General features: G+C 43.6%; 1 protein-coding gene across 1 annotated transcript in view; it reads right to left on the minus strand.

The window, feature by feature from the left end:
* Positions 1 to 2,437: 2,437 nt before the first annotated feature.
* The window catches only part of Brat (tripartite motif-containing protein brain tumor), a 58,166-nt gene continuing 42,198 nt past the window's right edge, over positions 2,438 to 18,405 (minus strand). Inside the window, exon 2 of the mRNA XM_076773933.1 lies at positions 2,438 to 5,910. Coding sequence (XP_076630048.1) covers positions 3,498 to 5,891 — 2,394 coding nt within the window. The 5' untranslated portion in view covers positions 5,892 to 5,910 and the 3' untranslated portion in view covers positions 2,438 to 3,497. The remainder of the gene's footprint in view (positions 5,911 to 18,405) is intronic.

Genomic DNA, 18,405 nt, shown 5'->3' on the forward strand with positions numbered 1-18,405 from the left:
GACGAACCCGACCATTTTGTTATTTTTTCCTTCAACGCGACGAACGAACAGACAGACTGAACGGTGCTGTCGTCCATCCAAAACGTAAAATCAACGTGTCGAGAAAAAGAAAAAAACAAAACAAAGCAACGAAACTGTTCGGTCGCGTCGTCTCGCAGTTTCGAACGAATAAGCAAGAGATCACCACGATCCACGACTCAGCCGAGCAAAATTTATGACTAAAGCGCATCCGACGTTAAAAATATTGGTAAACGCGAGTAAGCAAGAACCTCGATTCCGCATAACCAGCGATCGTTGACGCCACGACGACAAATTACCGAGGATCATCTTCTCGGTTCGTTTCTCTTCCTTCAGCGACCGTGCTTTCGAAATTTTTTTAACGGTTCAAAGCGTCCCACAAAACTAGAAATTATTTCACAGCGCAGAAAAATATACGACTAACAATTTTCACTTATTAGAATAATTTTTCTATTTTCTTTCTAGGGTCTCGCGACTTTGAACGTAAAAAATCGTTGAAGTTTCGCTCTATCCAGTTTACGGAAATATTCGATTTTTAATAATCGTAGAAATGGTAGCGTTCGAGGGAATGGAAGATAATAACGTCAAAAATTGTACAACTGTTTTCGTGAAGCGCAGAGCAGCGATTGTCGCTGTCTGTGCGTGGCTCGAAAATTCTGGACCGGCTCGTTCGAGGCTTTCCAGAATTTTCGAACGTTGCAAAAAAAAAAAAAAAAAAAAAAAATAAAGGAACACGGCCTGGTACAAAGTTTGGATACATCGTTTCGCAAGATCCTCGTAATTCGTGGTGTTTCTTTGTATTTTTGTTTAAACCTTTCGAGATCGAGGAACTCAACGGCGCCAGCTAGCCTCGTTACATACCAAAAAAAAAAAATAATAAAAAAAAAAAGAAAACACGGCGCCTCGCGAGAGAATGATTTAGGTATTTTGCATCAGAGATATGCTTAAAAAATCGTAACACTTTCTTCGGCCCCTGGCAACGAGGCACTTAAATAATGAATAGATAAAAATAAAAAATCGTAATAATACAATAATAATACATACATACAATAATATTAATAATAATGTTGTTGATGATGATAATAATAATAATAATAATAATAAAAAAAAATAATATTGTAATAGTAAACATGCATGAGGTCGCGTCGTAGAACCCCGTGAGGCTCCTGTCATTGTCGACTCATCCAACAAAATATATTAATACTATACATTCGAATTCAGAACACTATCGCAAAATCGTTTTTTTTACTGGTCATACTAAAGAAAGAATGATCGTGTTTGGAACAAGGAAGTGGTCGATGGTGGGCGGTGAATGATCGTGACGGTGGTTGGTACGGTGACGACGCGGGTAGTCATTCGGGGGGGGTGGTTTGTGCGTTTGAACGGGGGGTTATCGAGGATAAAAAGAAATCCATTGTACAAAACGCGATGGAAGGAAGTAGCAACGAAACCGGTGCGGTATAGGAATGGAAAGAGCAAACGGGGATACAGCAAAGAAATTAATTTTTTCACTTACGTCGTTGCTAAAACTCGCTAAGACTACTCACTACGTTAACACCACTACGATTAAAGTAATGTCAGATCGAGAGAGGAGAATGAGAAAAGAAGAACGTTCGCGTATTTTCGAACATTTAATGGGATCCACGGACCCCCGCGGAACCGATCGATCGAGGAAGACGAGAAAGAATTCCGACAAAGACGTACCGCGCTCCTCGTCCTTCTTTCGCGCATTCTCCCTGAACGCTCATCTTCCCTCGCGACGATCGATCGTCAAAAAGGAAACAAAAACAAAATTACGGACAGCACAGGGAGGGGGAGAAGAAACACAAATTTACGCAACGATCTACGTTCGCAAAGGTGAAAACAAAAAGCAAGCATTATCCGTGGATAAAAAGGAAAACAAAATCAGAGAAAATAAGAAGAATAGATTGTGAAAAGACAGCGCTAGGACTGGTTGGGTCCACTGTCGGTATTTCAAATGCACCTTGTGGGTGAATCTCCGTCGAAGTTGTCGTTGATTCTTAAAAAAAAAAAATAAAAAAAAGAAACAAGAAGAAAACTCGTGTTCGTGTGCGTGTACATATATAAATATAAAAGTCATCTGCTTAACCACCTAGAAAAAAAAGGAAAAAAAAAACGACACGCAAGGACGAGGAAGGGTTCAGGAAGAAGGACATCGATGCAGCGTTGATCTGTCCCTTAATCGCAAAAGTCGTTTTTTTAAGCGAAGGGTATATATAACGGACGTTCCTAGCAACCGCGCCGATCGTCATATGGCCCTTCGAACGATTGATCGTTAACTTTTTCGGTACTATTCGCGCACGTGAGGAAGAGAGAGCAAAGATTCAAGCTCAATTACCTCGCGAACTCTGTTCTCGTTCGCCTCGAGCTCGCGTCTAAACGAGGCCCGACCGTCTTTAATGTCCGCCGAGCATCAATTAAGCCGAGTTTTAAGTCCCAAAGCGAATTGGAAGGATCGACAATCAGAAGAATCGTGTTAGATGCGGACGGGGCACACATTCGTTTGCACAACCCAAGGAAAAGATGCGTGTAGAAACGTGATACATTCGAGGTGTTTACACGAAACAAACGTCCCTCGCGGGCTTTCGATCGAGAAGATGGCGAAAAGGTGGTGGACAGGAACGAGGACAAAGGGGGAAAATTAAGAATAGATTCGCACGGAAGAAGGAGAAAGTAATAGACGAGGGGTCGAGGGTTTTTGGGGGAAGGGGGGAAGTGGAGTGACTAGCGGCGGCGAGCTCTACAACTAAACAACAACAACAGTATTTTCAGTTATAACAACATTAACAAGTAAGTTTTCCGCATATATGCGCTTACACGTCTCGTGTGTCTTTCCATGTTTTAGCGCGTGCGCGTGTACGTTGCGCACGCGACAAAATCGGGCGTTTTCCGAGGTCGCCTGTGATTTTTTTCATTTTCTTTTTTTTTTCTCTTTTATCATTTTCGTTCATAATACGAGCAGTATCGCACGCGCGCGCGTATCGCGCCTCGAAGAGAATCGTACGCGCGGCGAGTCACGCGAGCGTGTGTGTGTGTGTGTGTCGTCCCTCGCGTTTTTCATTTTTCGTATAGTTCTCGTGTTTCGTTCGTTTAGAAAATGTGTTCGTCCGTTCCCGAATCCGGACGCGAAACGAAACGAGCGTTCGACCATTGGATTCTCGACGACTCTCGATCGGCGTTGCGCGATCGCTCGCGCGCGCTCGCGTTTGGTATCTCGCGATCGGCGTCTCGTAAACGGGAGTGAGGTGGGTCGAGCGGGCGAAGGTGGATAGGCGAAGTGAGCACGAGCAGTGGTAGTAGGTGGGCGAAGAAGAAGATAGGCGAGTGTAAGTAAAAAAAGATCGATGAGATCCAGGCCGTTGGCCGGCCGTCGAAACAATGGCGGGAAAAGAAACAACGACAACGATGATCACGACGATGATCGTGGATCATTGTCGGCGTCGCGGCGCGTCGTTGCTCTACATTCCGATCGGCGGTACTTGTACGTAACGATAAATGTAGAGTCGGTAATCCTTGCTGGCCAACACGACCGATCCGTCGTCCATCAGCGCCACGTCGAAGCACTGCGCGTGCTTCACTTTGCTCTCGAGAGCCGACACCAGCTGACCGTCCTGCGTGAAAATCGTCAGATTGAAGTTATTGTGATTGTCCGCAATCAGTATCTCGCCCACGGCGTTGATCCCCACACCGATCGGGTAGTTCGTGATCCCCTCGCCGCCGATCTGACGCAGATACGCCCCCTCGTAATTGAACACCTTCACGCAATGGGCGCGATTGTCGCTAATGAATATCTCCTGCTTGTCGTTCACCACCACCCCGTTCGGGAACTCCAGATGCTTCGAGCAACCGAACTTCTGCAGAACGTTGCCAGCCTGATCGAATATGATCACGCGCATCACTTTACACTCGACCACCACGATGCGTCCCTTCGAGTCGACGGTCACGCCGCGCGGATGCTGCAGTATGTTCGCCCCAAATTTACGCACGAACTGACCGTACTGGTTGTAGATCTGTATCTGATGGGTCGGCGAACGCTCGGTCACGATTATGTCGCCCGACGTCTTCACCACGGCCACCCGGTTCGGATAGAGCAACTGGCCGTCCCGTTTTCCGCACTCGCCGAATTGAAACTTGAACCTGCCCTCCTTGTCGAATATCTGTATGCGATGATTGTTCGTGTCGGCGACAATTATGTCGTTCTGAGCGTTCACCGCCACGCCCGACGGTTCGGTGAACTGGCCCTCCATCACTCCGAACTCGCCGAACTTGCAGTGATAGATCATCTTCTGTCGCTTGATCTGCGACTTGGGCGGGAATATCGCCGCCGCGGACATCAGCTTCGAGGTCAGGTCGAGGACAGAGTCGCCGGACGCGGCGTTCGCCGCCACGACCACGGACGCCGGCATCGAGAAGTGATCGTTCGTGGTTACCACCGGGTACGCGTCGTTCCCGCCGTTGCTCCACTTCTCGTACGGGTTCGCGTTTATCCCGTTCAAGTTCAGATCGCTGATCGTCGTCGAGAACGGACCCAGGCTGTTGGCCGAGCTGAAACGTTTCGTGATCACGCTGTTGTTGGCGTCGAACGACGATGGCGACGTAGACGAGGTACAGTTCGAGGTAGAGGATATCAGGCCGTTGCTGTAAGGACGATCCAATAGTAGACCGCCGAGGGATCCGGCGCTTCCTGGGCCGTTGTTGACGTTGCTGCCATTGTTACCGTTGCCCGAGAGGGCCGTTGGTCGCGCGATAGGCGGTTGCTTACCGATCGGTCCGGCGTTGCTCTCGTTGTTGCTTCGAACGTAGCCGAACGTGTTTCGCACGCCCACTTGAATCGCCTGATAATTGCTGACAAACTCGAGATCGACCGTCTGATTGCCCACGTCCGGCGTATAGTTCAGTAACAACTGAAGCTTCGTGTCGAACAGCTTCTTGACCATCAATACTTCGGTGACGGTGGTGTATTTGGTCAATCGTTCGACCAATTCGCAGGTCTGAAGCATCTTGTCGGCCATCTCGTTCTCCTTTTGCGTGAGAACCCCGAGGGATATCTGTTTGGTGGAGAACACCGACTCCAGCTCCTTCAGCAGCTCCTGCTTCCGTTCCTCGAGCATCGATCTGTAGAATTGGAAAGTGTCGTTGATCTCGTTCTGCGCTTTGTGGTACTGTACTTGTAGACGCGCCGCGCCGTGATCGGCCGCCTTCACCGCGGCCTTCACGTCCGCCACCTTGGCTCTGCACTCCTGCACCACTCTCGTCATCGCCTCGAGCTGCTGGGTGCCGACCTCGGAGATGTGCGCACAATCGTGCAACGAACCGGGATGATCGGTGATAGTGCACTCCTTGCAGACCAGCACGGTGCAGGTGCGACAGAAATACTTCAACAGTTCTTGCTTGTGACGGCGACAGAACCACACCTTCTCACCGTTTCCGTTGCCGCCGTTCGCCACCTGGCTGTTCTTTGGGATTTCGGTGCCAGCCGAGTTAGTAACGGTCTCCAGCTTCGAGTCGTCGAGATTCAGGACACGGTGTCCCTCGAAGCAGTGCATAAATTGATGCGCCATCACGCAGTTCGGGCAAAGGAAATTCGCGCAGTCGAAGCAACGAGCCACAGCGTCGGACTCGGTGGATTTGCAGCCGGTACAGCGTACGCCGCCGGCGCCTCCTAATCGACACCGCGGGCAGGGCGCCTCTCCAGGTTTCTGTGCGTCGAGACAAAGGTCGCAGCTGTCGACGTCGCAGATCGCTGAGTCACTCGCAGGCGGAGAACTGCCGCTCACTGTAAGCGGGGACAGCGAGGCCAGGGACCCGATGGAATTCGCGCGCGATTCCAGCGAGAGTGTCGGCGAGGCCATCTTCAGTCAACCGGCATCCCTGTTGACAGAAAAATGCTTCGTTTAAACCCTTGATCTTCTTTCTATTTTCCATCTTAATTAACCCTTCGAGTGCTACGCGCGACCTACGAAATCTATACTTCGTCATCCGCGCATTACTTGCTTCTTAATATTTAAAACAAAAACAAAACATTTGATAAAAATAAATGGAGAGAATTCATAAGGAAGCAAGTTTTCATTTATAGTGAATCACTATCATAGTGTATGAATACAAGTGAGAGTAGCCGCATACGTTAACTTTAGACTACACTAGAATAGAAAGTGAGTAGGATTTCGGAGGTAGATCTATTCACCAAAAATTATTGTAATTGACCCCCGCAACCGAAAATAATTTTTCCAGAACGATTTGAAATTTTTTAATTTTGTCGAAAGATTCCACACCTTCTCGAATTTTTTTCTCGAAAATGGTTAGGATTTCGAGGGTATGTGTAATGACCAAACATGATTGTAATTGACCCCCGCATACAAATATAATTTTTCCAGAACGATTTGAAATTTTTTCATTTTGTCGAAAGATTTCACACCTTCTCGAATTTTTTTCTCGAAAGTGGGTAGGATTTCGAGGGTATGTCTAATGACCAAAAATGATTGCAATTGACCCTCGCAACCGAAAATAATTTTTTCAGAACGATTTGAAATTTTTTTTTTCCGTCAAAAAATTTAGGCAACCCCCCTGTTGATTTCTCTTAAAAATTCGTTTTTCATTTTTAATAATTTTGTTTGGCGCCCGACAGAAAAATTGTCTAATACTTTTTTGTAGGTATCCATGAGCACTACTACAGAAAAAAGTTTCATTAAAATATATTCGCTATAGTAGGAGTTATGGACGTTTGAAGATTGGATCATTTTTATGCGATTTTTCTCATTTTGCGAGTTCGAGGACCAACTTTTCGAATATTTTTGCAATTTTTACGTATTCTCCATCAAAATACGCGTAGTTTGCTTTTTTAAACATTAAAATCGTCCAATCCGTTCAGAAGTTATGACATTTTAAAGATTCGCATGAAATTTCAGGGAAGCATTTCTGACCTCACATTAGATTTTCGGTAAGGAATTTTTTTCTCGAAAATGGTTAGGATTTCGAGGGTATGTGTAATGACCAAACATGATTGTAATTGACCCCCGCATACAAATATAATTTTTCCAGAACGATTTGAAATTTTTGAATTTAATTGTTAATAACTTTCTAACAAAGCCTCAGTCAAGAAATTTATATTCTTGATTTTCGTCTTATTTTGGCCTCTAGAAGCTCCCATTAAAATTTTTCCCAGGGGTGGCCGAACACCCTGTATATTAATAATAAAAAAAGGTATCTTTCAAACGTTTAACCCTGAGCGTCTAGGGGTTAACGTACTAAATTCGTAATTGGACGTTCCACGGAGAGCGTCAAAGGAAGAAAGTTAATTTCCTTGGGAAACCCTTGCCGCGGCAATCCCCCGTAATTGTTCGACGAGGCCAATGGAAGAAGCACGGACGCAAAAGCGCGCCGATCATTGGTCCCCAGCTCGGTTGGCATTCGTTGACACTTCACCCACGGCGTTACAAGCCGGAAGCTGTTTCGGTCTCGATGTCGGACCCCGTCTGCGTCTTCGCCGGAGGCTCTCGACTCCCACGCGCTCCCACTCCCGTGGATCCGTTCCCGCGAACGATTTAACGATGAAAGGATGCTCTCTGTCCCTCTCTAATTAAATCTGACCGAACGAACAGTCATGTTTCACCTGAGTGCTCGTGGGTAGATGGACAGATAGAGCGATAGGTGCCTGGTTGGAAGGAAATCGCCACGGCGGTGAAAAAAGGACGGAGATCGGTAGCCAGAGAGAGTCCCAAGGTCACCGATGCGAAGGTTATCGCACTTGCGCCGCCTCGCCGGGAGGCAGAATCCACGCGGCGCTGCGTTTCGCGCAATGACACGTTCGCTTTTCCGAGCTGACGACGAATAACGCCGCGCGATCCAGAGAAAAAGATTAAAAAAAAAAAAGAGAAAAACCAGACGGTGCAGAACGATCGAACGAGCGGAACAAAGACCGTCTCGACGCTCCAGGAAATACTCGCGATGTCGGGCCGCGACGAGGAGATGCATTCGTGCAAGAATTTCGATCGAGTCCTGAGATAAAAGGCGAATGCTCCTGCGGGAAGTACCCCGGCGGACCCGAGGTCGCCGGAAAGCTACATTTAGCATACCGAATGTGGAGGAACGTATACTCTTCCAGCGGCAACGGAACACGCCGTATTTACAACGATCGCGTTCTTTCGCGTACAACCGAGCATATTTCGAATACCGATGTTACCAGCGTTATCAGATTCGCGAAACAACAGGGGGGAGTATCGAAAAGTTTAATTCTAAATTGAAAATTTATTTTAAGAATAAGACGCAGGTGTATAAGCTGGAGTTGTTTGCGTGGTTGCTCGATATATGTAACTCGAGTTTGACTTCCGGTACGTGTGTCCGCCATGTAACGCGATGAACGCGAGTTTTTACGTTGTTTTGTTTTACGTTCATTTATATTATGTTCGGCCACCTTTGGGAAAAATTTTAATGGGAGATTCTAGAGAGGAAAATAAGACGAAAATCAAGAATACCAATTTGTTGATCGAGGCTTTGTTAAGAAGTTATTAACGTTTAAAGTTCCGCCTGTGGAACGGCAGTCTGCGAACAGCTTGCTAGTGGTTCTCACTGAGAAAACTGTAAGGCTGTCGATACGTCAGTAAGCAGAGTTTATCATGCTGAGTGAGAACCACTATCACGCGCACGCAGCTGTTCTACAGGCGAAACTTTAAACGTTAATAACTTTTTAATGAAGCCTCGATCAACAAATTGATATTATTGATTTTCGTCTTATTTTGGCCTCTAGAATCTCCCACTAAAATTTTACCCATGGGTGGCTAAACACCGTGTATAGTAGATTTAATTTGCAATGTAACTTAACTAAACACATAAAGAATAAATTGAAACTTAACAACTATGTTCGAGTAATTTTATCCGTAATCCTGATAGGGAAAATTACTTGTACGTTCACTGCCAAATATGAACATTGACAGGCAAAGAAACTGAAAGAAAGGGTGTCTGAACAAACAAAATCGAGACACGAAGAATATCTTGAACCGCGAAAAAATTGAAATGGGCAACGTTGGGAAAACGTCGACAAGGTGGAAGAGAGGAAATGATAGGGGAGTGGTGGGAGAACGCAGAGAGAGAAAGAGAGAGAGAGGAGAGGCGGGCAGGCAGGGTGCGTACACCCCGATCGATGAACGTCGTTCAGGGGTCACGTTGCTCCCCTCTCGCCCCTTGCCAACTGCTGGAACCCTGAAGTGTATCAACTCTCTACTCCCCATCACGTTTCTCATCCACAGGCTGAAATAGAAGCCGAGCGCGCGCGCGCGCAAAAAGCGTACGTATAGCTTGTCTGCCACGATCTGCGACCTTGGATAAGAAAAGTCTCGAATCAGCCTCGTAAGTAACGGAAAAATTTCCTTACTCATAGACGGTAGTAACGGCCGCGCACCGCGCCTAATACGGTATACGCCAGCGACGATGAATCGTCGCGCGACAAAAGAATAATGATTCTTTGCGAAATTAACTATACCGTCTTTCGTTAAATTACAATCTCGCGAACACTCTTGCGAGAATATTCTTTCCGTATATTAGTAATCCTCGCAAGAATGTGAAAGGAACGTCGACTCCTCGTCGAGGGAACATCCAATATGGCCGCCGATGTTCCCGAAGCGTTTGACTGTTTATTGTGCGTAGGGTGACAATTCCTAATATAACCTAGCTAAAGCTAAATTATTCGAATTTCCTACAAAATGGAATCATTGAAATTTAGATTTTTCGGGATCTGAGAGAAACGTAAGAAATATTACGAATATAATTTTTATAAACGTCAAGGGCATCTCTGGACACGGAAAGCTGACGGTATCTACCTCGTGTAAAATGGAGGGAAATTTTGCATCGACTGGAAGAAAAGAGAAAGGAAACACGAGAATTTAAAGTTACTACCGCGAGATCCTCGATTCAGTGAATAGGTACCCGAAGGTGAAACGACTGAAATCATTTATCGTTTCTCGTTAATAGAATAACCAGTTGTTGGTAATGCAGACGGTGCAAGATCCCGAGAGCGGTAGACATCGCTAGTCGGGTTTCTTCCTTTTCTTCTTTGCTTCTGAGGAAGAAGATAGCCCCGTGTATCCTGGGCCCGCGCGTTTTTTATAACAACGCAGACCCAGCGTCTATGTACACGGCAACGGCATTAATTCTACTGGCTGTCTAGGCGATCGGATCTCCTCGGGAGGAACACTCAAGGGCGGACCATAAATCTTGTCGTCCCTCGCCGGGTCACCTTTGTAAGCTGGTACCTAGCAATCGCGCCTAAGTGCATCGAGAAAATCACGAGAAGCGACAAGATGCTTTGCACGGCCGTGTATCCTTTTGCGCATAATTGCGCGACCCTCGGTGCAACATCATAAACTGACGTTAACGTATAATTACTTTCGGTGACGAGTACGACGGACGACGTCCATTCTATCCAAAAGAACGCAAACAACCGACCTTTTTCTTTGACAATTCTTGCTTCTTGATAGACAAAAAGTTGTACAACCTTTTTTCTCGAAATTCTTCGCAAGAAATAACATATTAACCCTTTGCAGATGGACGTCAAAGGAACTGGAATATAGCATGGACGATTATCTTTGAGCTTAATTTTTCAAATTCGATCTGACAAGGATTTAGGAGACCCTATTATTTTATGAAACTAATAAAATCCTCTGTAAAACAGCTGGAGCTTTAAACCTTGAAAAAGATGATTATTTTTAGCGAAGGTAGTATGCATTACGTTTTCGGATTGCTATCCAAACAAAGGACTAAACATTAATCTGCAAACATTTGTCGAGCCTTTGACCTTGTTCTGCGCGATTCTTTTCTACCCCAGAGGTGTACGACACGCGTGAAACGAACTGTATTTGTTTAACTCTGTTCGACACAATTTTATTTTCCCATGGACACACACGTTGTAAATAAACACGATTGCGCGAACGTAAACAAATGGAAATGGAACCCATATTGTATACTTCATTAATCCCGTTGTATATTTAGGATATTGCGTTCCAGACGCGCGACGATCCTCCCACGCTTTGGCGGGAATCTCTGCAACGTTGCATTTTTCCAAACGTCACTACCTTTTCTCGTTAAGCGTCATTTTACAACCTAATAAATGAAGAAGGGTTAACGACGCAGTATACGTCTTGGGATGGTTTTTCCAACTCTTAAAAAAGAAAGTAAAGTTGGTAGGAAATTAATTATCGAGGCGATATTTTTGCGGATACCTTGATCGAGAAAAATAATCTTAAGCCTTCGAGAGAGAGAGAGTCGGGAGACGAGACAGGGGGTGGCAGATCATCGAGAAGATGACTACTGTTGCCGGGGAATAGCGGTAGGTTTTCAAGCGAAGACTGCAACCCTCGGTTGAATGCACTGTAGAAAGGGGTGGCGGACGGCGCGTCTGGTTTCTATGGAAACACTGCATCGACCATCCCAACCCTTCGACCGGGGTTCCAACGAGGGTCGAGTCCGTCACCGTTGGTGGTGGAACCGACGGGGAAGGGGTAACCGCCCCTAGAGAACGGTAACTGCCGGTGCATCGCCCTTCGACGCAACGCGGCAATGCGTATTTCTAGTTTATAGGGTGATCAAAAAGTATCACGGAGTATAATAAGCCTTCCATTCGATCCCTTGCGGTTTTATAGCTACGAAACCCATCAAACACTCGATCGATATTTTAAAAATCATCTTTTATTACTTTTAAAAAAGATCTTGCGTTACTAACCCTTTGCACTCCAACGGGCGCTGCTACGGCGACATACATAGAATACATCACGACTCGATTTAAGGTTCACGTATAGTAACACGAATTAACAAAACAAATCAAGAAATTTTAAGTTGCAAACATTTTTAAATTTCCCCGGGGGAAAAAGGCAATATTAATATTCGATCGCCATCTTTTACATCCCTCGATTCAGTTAAAAGAAGATTTATTCAACGTCATTGACAGCCGAAAACCCGGTAATTAATATCCAGACGAGCTAATAATAAATCGAACGTCTCGGACACCCCGATAATAATAGTTAAAAACGGATCGTTCGTTCCGATAACTCGTTATTCGCTCGCGAGAAACAACGAAAATTTACTTTTGACGCGTGTCAGCAATTTCGATGCAACCGGATCGCGTCCACGATGGCTCTAATAATAAAACACCGGCGTCGTGATATTCCGAATTCATTTGTTTTTCGTGCGCTTCGTTAACGCGATTTACCAAACAAGATTCGCAAGAATCGACGATCGATGGACAATCCACTCCATCCAATCCACACTAAGAATATCAGACCGTTTCCTGCTGTTCGCCGCAATTGCGTTCGCAGAGATCGGTGGCAAACAAGCTTTCGCGTCTGTGCGATGTTTCAAAGCGGGGAGGAGGGGCACGAATAATGGAACGAAATAAAAATGGAACGAAGGGAGACAGGATATACCGCCGTCTGCACGCGGACGCGGATGCAGAAATAAATTGCACGGCTTTACACGGTACTGTAGTTAGGGCAAAAATTATACGAAGCTACGTGTGCATGCGTTCGGTAGCCATATCGATCGCGTCTGCAGGTCGTGTCTGGATGGAAGCGGAAATAATCGCGGAAATCACTTAACCCCCACCAAACCGCCCCGGGATCGTAACCATCGGCGTCTTTAGTTCCACATTCTTGGAAATAAATTTACATTACACGATCACCGGCGCATCGGTGTCACGATTCTATTCCTTTCTCTTCGTTAGGCCAATCTCTACAGGTCACTCCATCAACTGTACAACGGGAATATCGAAAGTCGGAGTATCGGAGCAAGTTTCGACCATCTTCTTGGCCAGACATCGACTTCGACTTCTACAGAGGAGCGTGACAAATAATTCGATAAACTGTCAGCGGCATCCTCGGTCTCGTACATTCCATTTCACGTGGGCAAAATGGCGCGCTATAATGGAACTTACAATATACTTTAAATCGAACGTTTGTATGGACTGTTGGTTCGATTTCTTTCCATCGAAGAAACCATTTGCTTCAAAGAGATTTAATTTTTAAATAATATGTACTTTCGAAAAATGAAAAGCAAAAAAAAAAGAATCCCTTTAAGCAGAGATTTTCGTCGTGGTGGAGCGGTATTGGTTATCGGTGGGAATATCTGTGCGATTAGGTGAACGAGTGAAACGGAAACCGCGACGATAACGCATCCCGGGGAGACGTAACTATTTTCGCTGAACGATACGCGAAATGGGTAAGATGGTAATGGTAGATATCGATCCGTCGTGAAACCAGATCCACGTGAACTCTTTTAACCGTAACCGATAGGATCTGACCGTAGCCAGTACTCCCGGCGTGTTTTAGATATTTCGAAATTAATCGTCGGTAACCTGAAAACATTTCTTGACCGTGAGAACCGTCCAAGATAAGATCGCAGGGTTCGGTGCACGCTTTCCGCGTCGTCGAACTCGCGCGAGCATGACGCCGTGCCGCGCACGAGAGCGAGAGCACAGCTTTCCGGAAGTGGCGCTCGTTCCGCCGTGGAATGGTTTACGAGCGGCGATGTTACGACGCCAAGCACCGCCTGTGCGCTCAATGTACCCCGGGGTCACTGTACCCGGCGAACTTTGCGATGCCGGAAGGTCGCTGTAACGCCACGCGATACGGAAAATCGATTCTAGCTAGAATCCCGATCCTCTCTCGATAACTCGCAACCTACCTTCTCCGTGCACGACTGGTCGCCGCGCTTCGATACAGTTTCGCGTCCCGGACTCCCATCATCATCGTGGTAAACATTATTTTTTTTTTTTTTTAGCTGCATCACTCATATATGGGCGACAGGGATTACACTATACACGGATACCACTATAGGACTGGACAAATTAATCATCGAGTCGAGAGAGACAAACTTAAATAGGATATGTGAATCTTAGCCGGGTCCTAAAAATATGTACTGAAACAAATTTTAGGTTATGCAGTTTTTCATATACAGGGTGTTCGGCTACCCCTGGGAAAATTTTTAATGGAAGATTCTAGAGGTCAATATAAAACGAAAATCAAAACCAAAAAATTAGTTTTGGTTGTGGGGGTCAATTGCAATTATTTTTGGTGAATAGACATACCCCCGAAATCCTACCCACTTTCGAGAAAAAAATTCAGTACTGGCGGAACTTTTTGACGAAGCGTCCATCAACAAATTGGTATTTTTTATTTTCGTCCTATTTTGGTCTCTAGAATTTCCCATTACAATTTTTCCCCGGGGGTGGCCGAACACCTTGTATACTCATATAAGGGTAATAATATCTACCACTATGTAACTAGAAAAATAGATCCTCAAATTGAAACGTTAAGAGATACAAATGAAAACGAATCCAATAGGGAAAATTGATCATTTTTCGCAGCAAATTAGGCCACCAAAATGAGAGCGTTAACCCTTTGCTCGTGACTTATCAAACATCTGGTAATTATTTCGCCTGTATGTTTAATATAATTAATATTAGGTCGATTTGGGTTCGTATTACACCGAAAATCGTCAACGTTTGAACGAAAGCTCGAACGTAATTATTTCCCACGCTGGAAAGACTATAAAGGTCGTACGGTGTATTTAGTAAGATATACGAGTGTTAAAAGACACCGATGGAAATTCAAATACTGACGTAACTCCATCGACTGCGACCTCGTCATCGTGCTAGCTCCGAACGAACACGTTCGTTGTAGTTTCCGCTACCCTCGAAGTGGGCAATAAAAGAGGGAAGCGGGCAGTTAATTTTTTTTATTAGCCGCTACGTGAAACAGAAGTACATAGTATGTACTAGGTATATCTCCTCTTGCCGCGTTAGACTTCTCTCTCTTGTTCGTCGGATCGAAACTTTAAAAAGATAGAGCGGCAAAAGAAAGAGAAAGAGAGGGGATCGAAGAGAGATGCAACTATTGAGAGGACAAGATAAAGAGAAGAAAGGTTCAAGCACCATTTAACCGATATCTGAATCATCGCGAAGCAACTGTTACGCGACGATTCGTTAAATCATACCGTAATGTCCGTGGGTCAAATTATTATAATGGTTGTTCGTAGAAATTGTGTCTACGGCGAATTCCCATGACGCGAGAATTAATTCTTCGAAGCTACAAGGCCTTAAACTCCTCCTAAGATTGTCTAAAAAAATCTATTATTTCTGTTTATAATATCTTAGCCCCTCTCCCTCCTCGAGCTGTTCTAGATCCGCCATTGATCGTACTTAGGGCAGACATTGACCTTTTTAGCGACAAATTATATCGGTTCGAGCAAACAAAAGTTCTAATTGATATTGACCCGCGACATCGATCAATTTTGCAACGGTGTTTGCGTTATATCATTGGGAAATTTAATCACGAGCGTAATTTTAGCGATACGCGCGAATGTAGACATAGAGTAAAGGACTCGGTTACCGCCACCCTAAATTGTATTACTCCAGGGGTCACACCACGATGGAAATGAAAAAACAATCGAATTTCTTCGTATTTCCCATTCTTTCGTGAATTTTAAAAATCACGAACTACAATTTTAAATTCGTTTTTCTCGAAATGACATTTTTCAAACCGCTGGAGCCGATAGCTTCAAACTTTCATAAAATTTGTCTGAATAGGTTATCTAGCCATACACGCAGAGGTTTCACGATACGTTAAAAACTTTTTCTGTTGAAAATATTTTTATACGCAATTTTTTTTGTCAAAAGTCGACGTTTCATTTTCAACCGTACTATTTCTACAAAAATGAATATTAAAAAAAATTTCACGTACCCGGCTGGCAAATTTCATGTGGAATCGGAAAAATTTTAGTTTTTCCACTGGTAGAGAGAATTACATGAAAAGGTGCAGCAACGAATTCAACATTGCAATTTTGTATTTAGAAAAAAAAAGAAGAATAAATACGCACATATTTTTTAATAGTTTGTATAATACAGGCCCATCATAAAATTCTTCATTTTGGAAGTGTGTAATCATTTATTGAAGAGTTGCAGGTTTAAGTGCAAAAGGCTTATGAAACTCATACTTTCTATTATTTTTTGGTGCATAATAGAGTCACGATAATTAAAGAGCACGTAATAAAGTTGTTATGAGTCTGTTACGGTAAAGTGAATGCAAATTAATGTAAGTAACAAGTTAGTAATAAGTAATAATCAATTATTGTCTAGAAAAACACGTTCGTTGGTTTAAATTTGTACGTCGTCGTTCGGATACTTTCCAGTACACGTGTAGACAGAACTTGTTAGGGTACTTGCACGCGCAAGAAGTCTTGTATTGTGTAATGCCTCCTGTCGTATCGATTGCACGGTCTATAAAGATGAGTGTCAATGGGACGCCTATAGATACAACAGGGAGAAGAACGGAAATGACTAATCTTAGAAACGAGCCTGGAATTGCTTGCTCGAGTAGAATTTCAATTAAGACTCGTCAACTAATTAATGAGTTCCGTTGAAACTGATTAATCATTTTTTATTTGTCTCCTCCCTTCCAAACGAATTTTTAAAAGACAAGCTGCTTCATCCGTCGTCTTTTCAACTCGTATTTAGAGTCGAGTAAAGTTTATTCCTAACAAATACAAATTCTAGATGCGTCGATCAGCTTTCGTTGATTTAAAAAATCCGTTTTAATTTACGAAACACCAACGAAAGTTGTATCGCGAACGTTAAAACGTATCGTGTTTGACATGGTAGACTTCGTGGCAGCGGTTAATGAAAATAAATTGTTAGATCGTCGTTTCTCGCGTAAGATCAGTGGTTTTTTCCAGCGTATAACTGCTGTATTCAGCGGCCACGAACGAAAGCCTAAAACGAATGTTGCGGTATCGAATTTTCTGGTTCGAGCAGTCTGAAAAGGATCGTCAGAAGACATGCCGCCGTTCGTCGTTCTCTAGTCGCGGCCACAAAGGGGTTGTAGGATAGGTTGGAGCGGAGCAAACGAAGGGATGGAAAGCTTTACAAGAGGCTTCGACGAAAAGCGCACACCTGTGGCGCGCCTAACGATTATATACCGACAAAGAAGGTTTTGTTGTAAGAAAACTCTGTATGTGCTTCCACGGCTACGCGACTGTCATTCCTTTGCTACAAAATAACGTTTAAAGCAAACTTTTAAAGGGAAATTCAATTTGAAAATCTATCGAGCACAAACTGAAATTTATTTAAAAAAAAAAAAAAACACTCGAATAACTTGCCTATATTTGGTGACAGAAACAAACGTGTTAAACAAATATTACAAGTATTTCAATCGACAACGATAAATACTATTTTTGACAAAGGTTGTACGTCAAGTTATTTTCATTCCGAAAAGCGATTGACAAGCATACAAATTTTACATTTCGTTCATGAAATAAATTCGATTTCGTTTGTCAGCAGTATGAATTATAATACAAATCACATTAGATGATGTAAATGAAACACGACAAGAATGAATTCTAACGGCCTAATGCATGTAATTAACGTCACGTATGTTCCCGTATTTCATTAATTTGCGATATACTGCGTATGAAATATTTTGCATAATCGGATACTCTAGTTAGTTAATTTTTACAGAACATTTGATGCGTTTAACAAGCTGTCTGAATATCATGATTGTTAAATGAACGCAGTCGTATATAATTATATTACACGCTCGAAGGAAGAAACGTGTTTTAAATATATTTAAATTACATATTATCGCGACTCGTTAAGAAATTTTATTAATTCTTTCATACCACTAAAAATATACGAATATTTTTTGGAAAAGTCGTAGGATACTTGATTATTATAAAAGGTAGTCACGACTCGAGAAGGGTTGAAAAATACTGTTACGAAGTATTTTTTTTAGTTCGTCATGGATCATATAGAGATTTCATTTTGATTTTAGTAATAAAATTAACGACCGCACGAGTTTTATGATTTTAGAAATTTATGTACGAATAATATTCAAATTAATTCCAACGAGTTTCCATTCGAAAAACATTCGAATTTGTATTAAAACGACACCCAACATGACGCAACGCGATTAACCAGAGCTTCGAGAGTTTATTGCTCGTAAAAACATTATAAAAGATTCCTTCGCTTTGCGTTCAGACTTTTCTTAGGCTTGAACTTACGCAAGTCAGCTAAATAGAATGCCGACGAAGAATTGCAAATACGTTTCCAACGGACTTTCCTCCTTTATTTCTTTTTCTCCGTCTCATTCTTTTCATCTTTGACGCGTTGCACCTGTTCGCCTTTGTCCGGGACCTTCATTTTCTTAAAACGCGCTCCAACCAGCGCAAGGGAAAATCTCGAACAATTATTCGCGACCCTAATGTGCGCATTGTGTTTTTAAACAGCTTGGAAGCTGCAAATAATAATCGCCAAAGAAAAAAACGATTTTAAGAAACGAAAGATATCGAATAATATCATCGTTACCAACCTTGAAACAACAAATCACCGCT

The sequence above is a fragment of the Colletes latitarsis genome, chromosome 2 (assembly GCF_051014445.1).
Source record: "Colletes latitarsis isolate SP2378_abdomen chromosome 2, iyColLati1, whole genome shotgun sequence".
Lineage (NCBI taxonomy): Eukaryota > Metazoa > Arthropoda > Insecta > Hymenoptera > Colletidae > Colletes > Colletes latitarsis.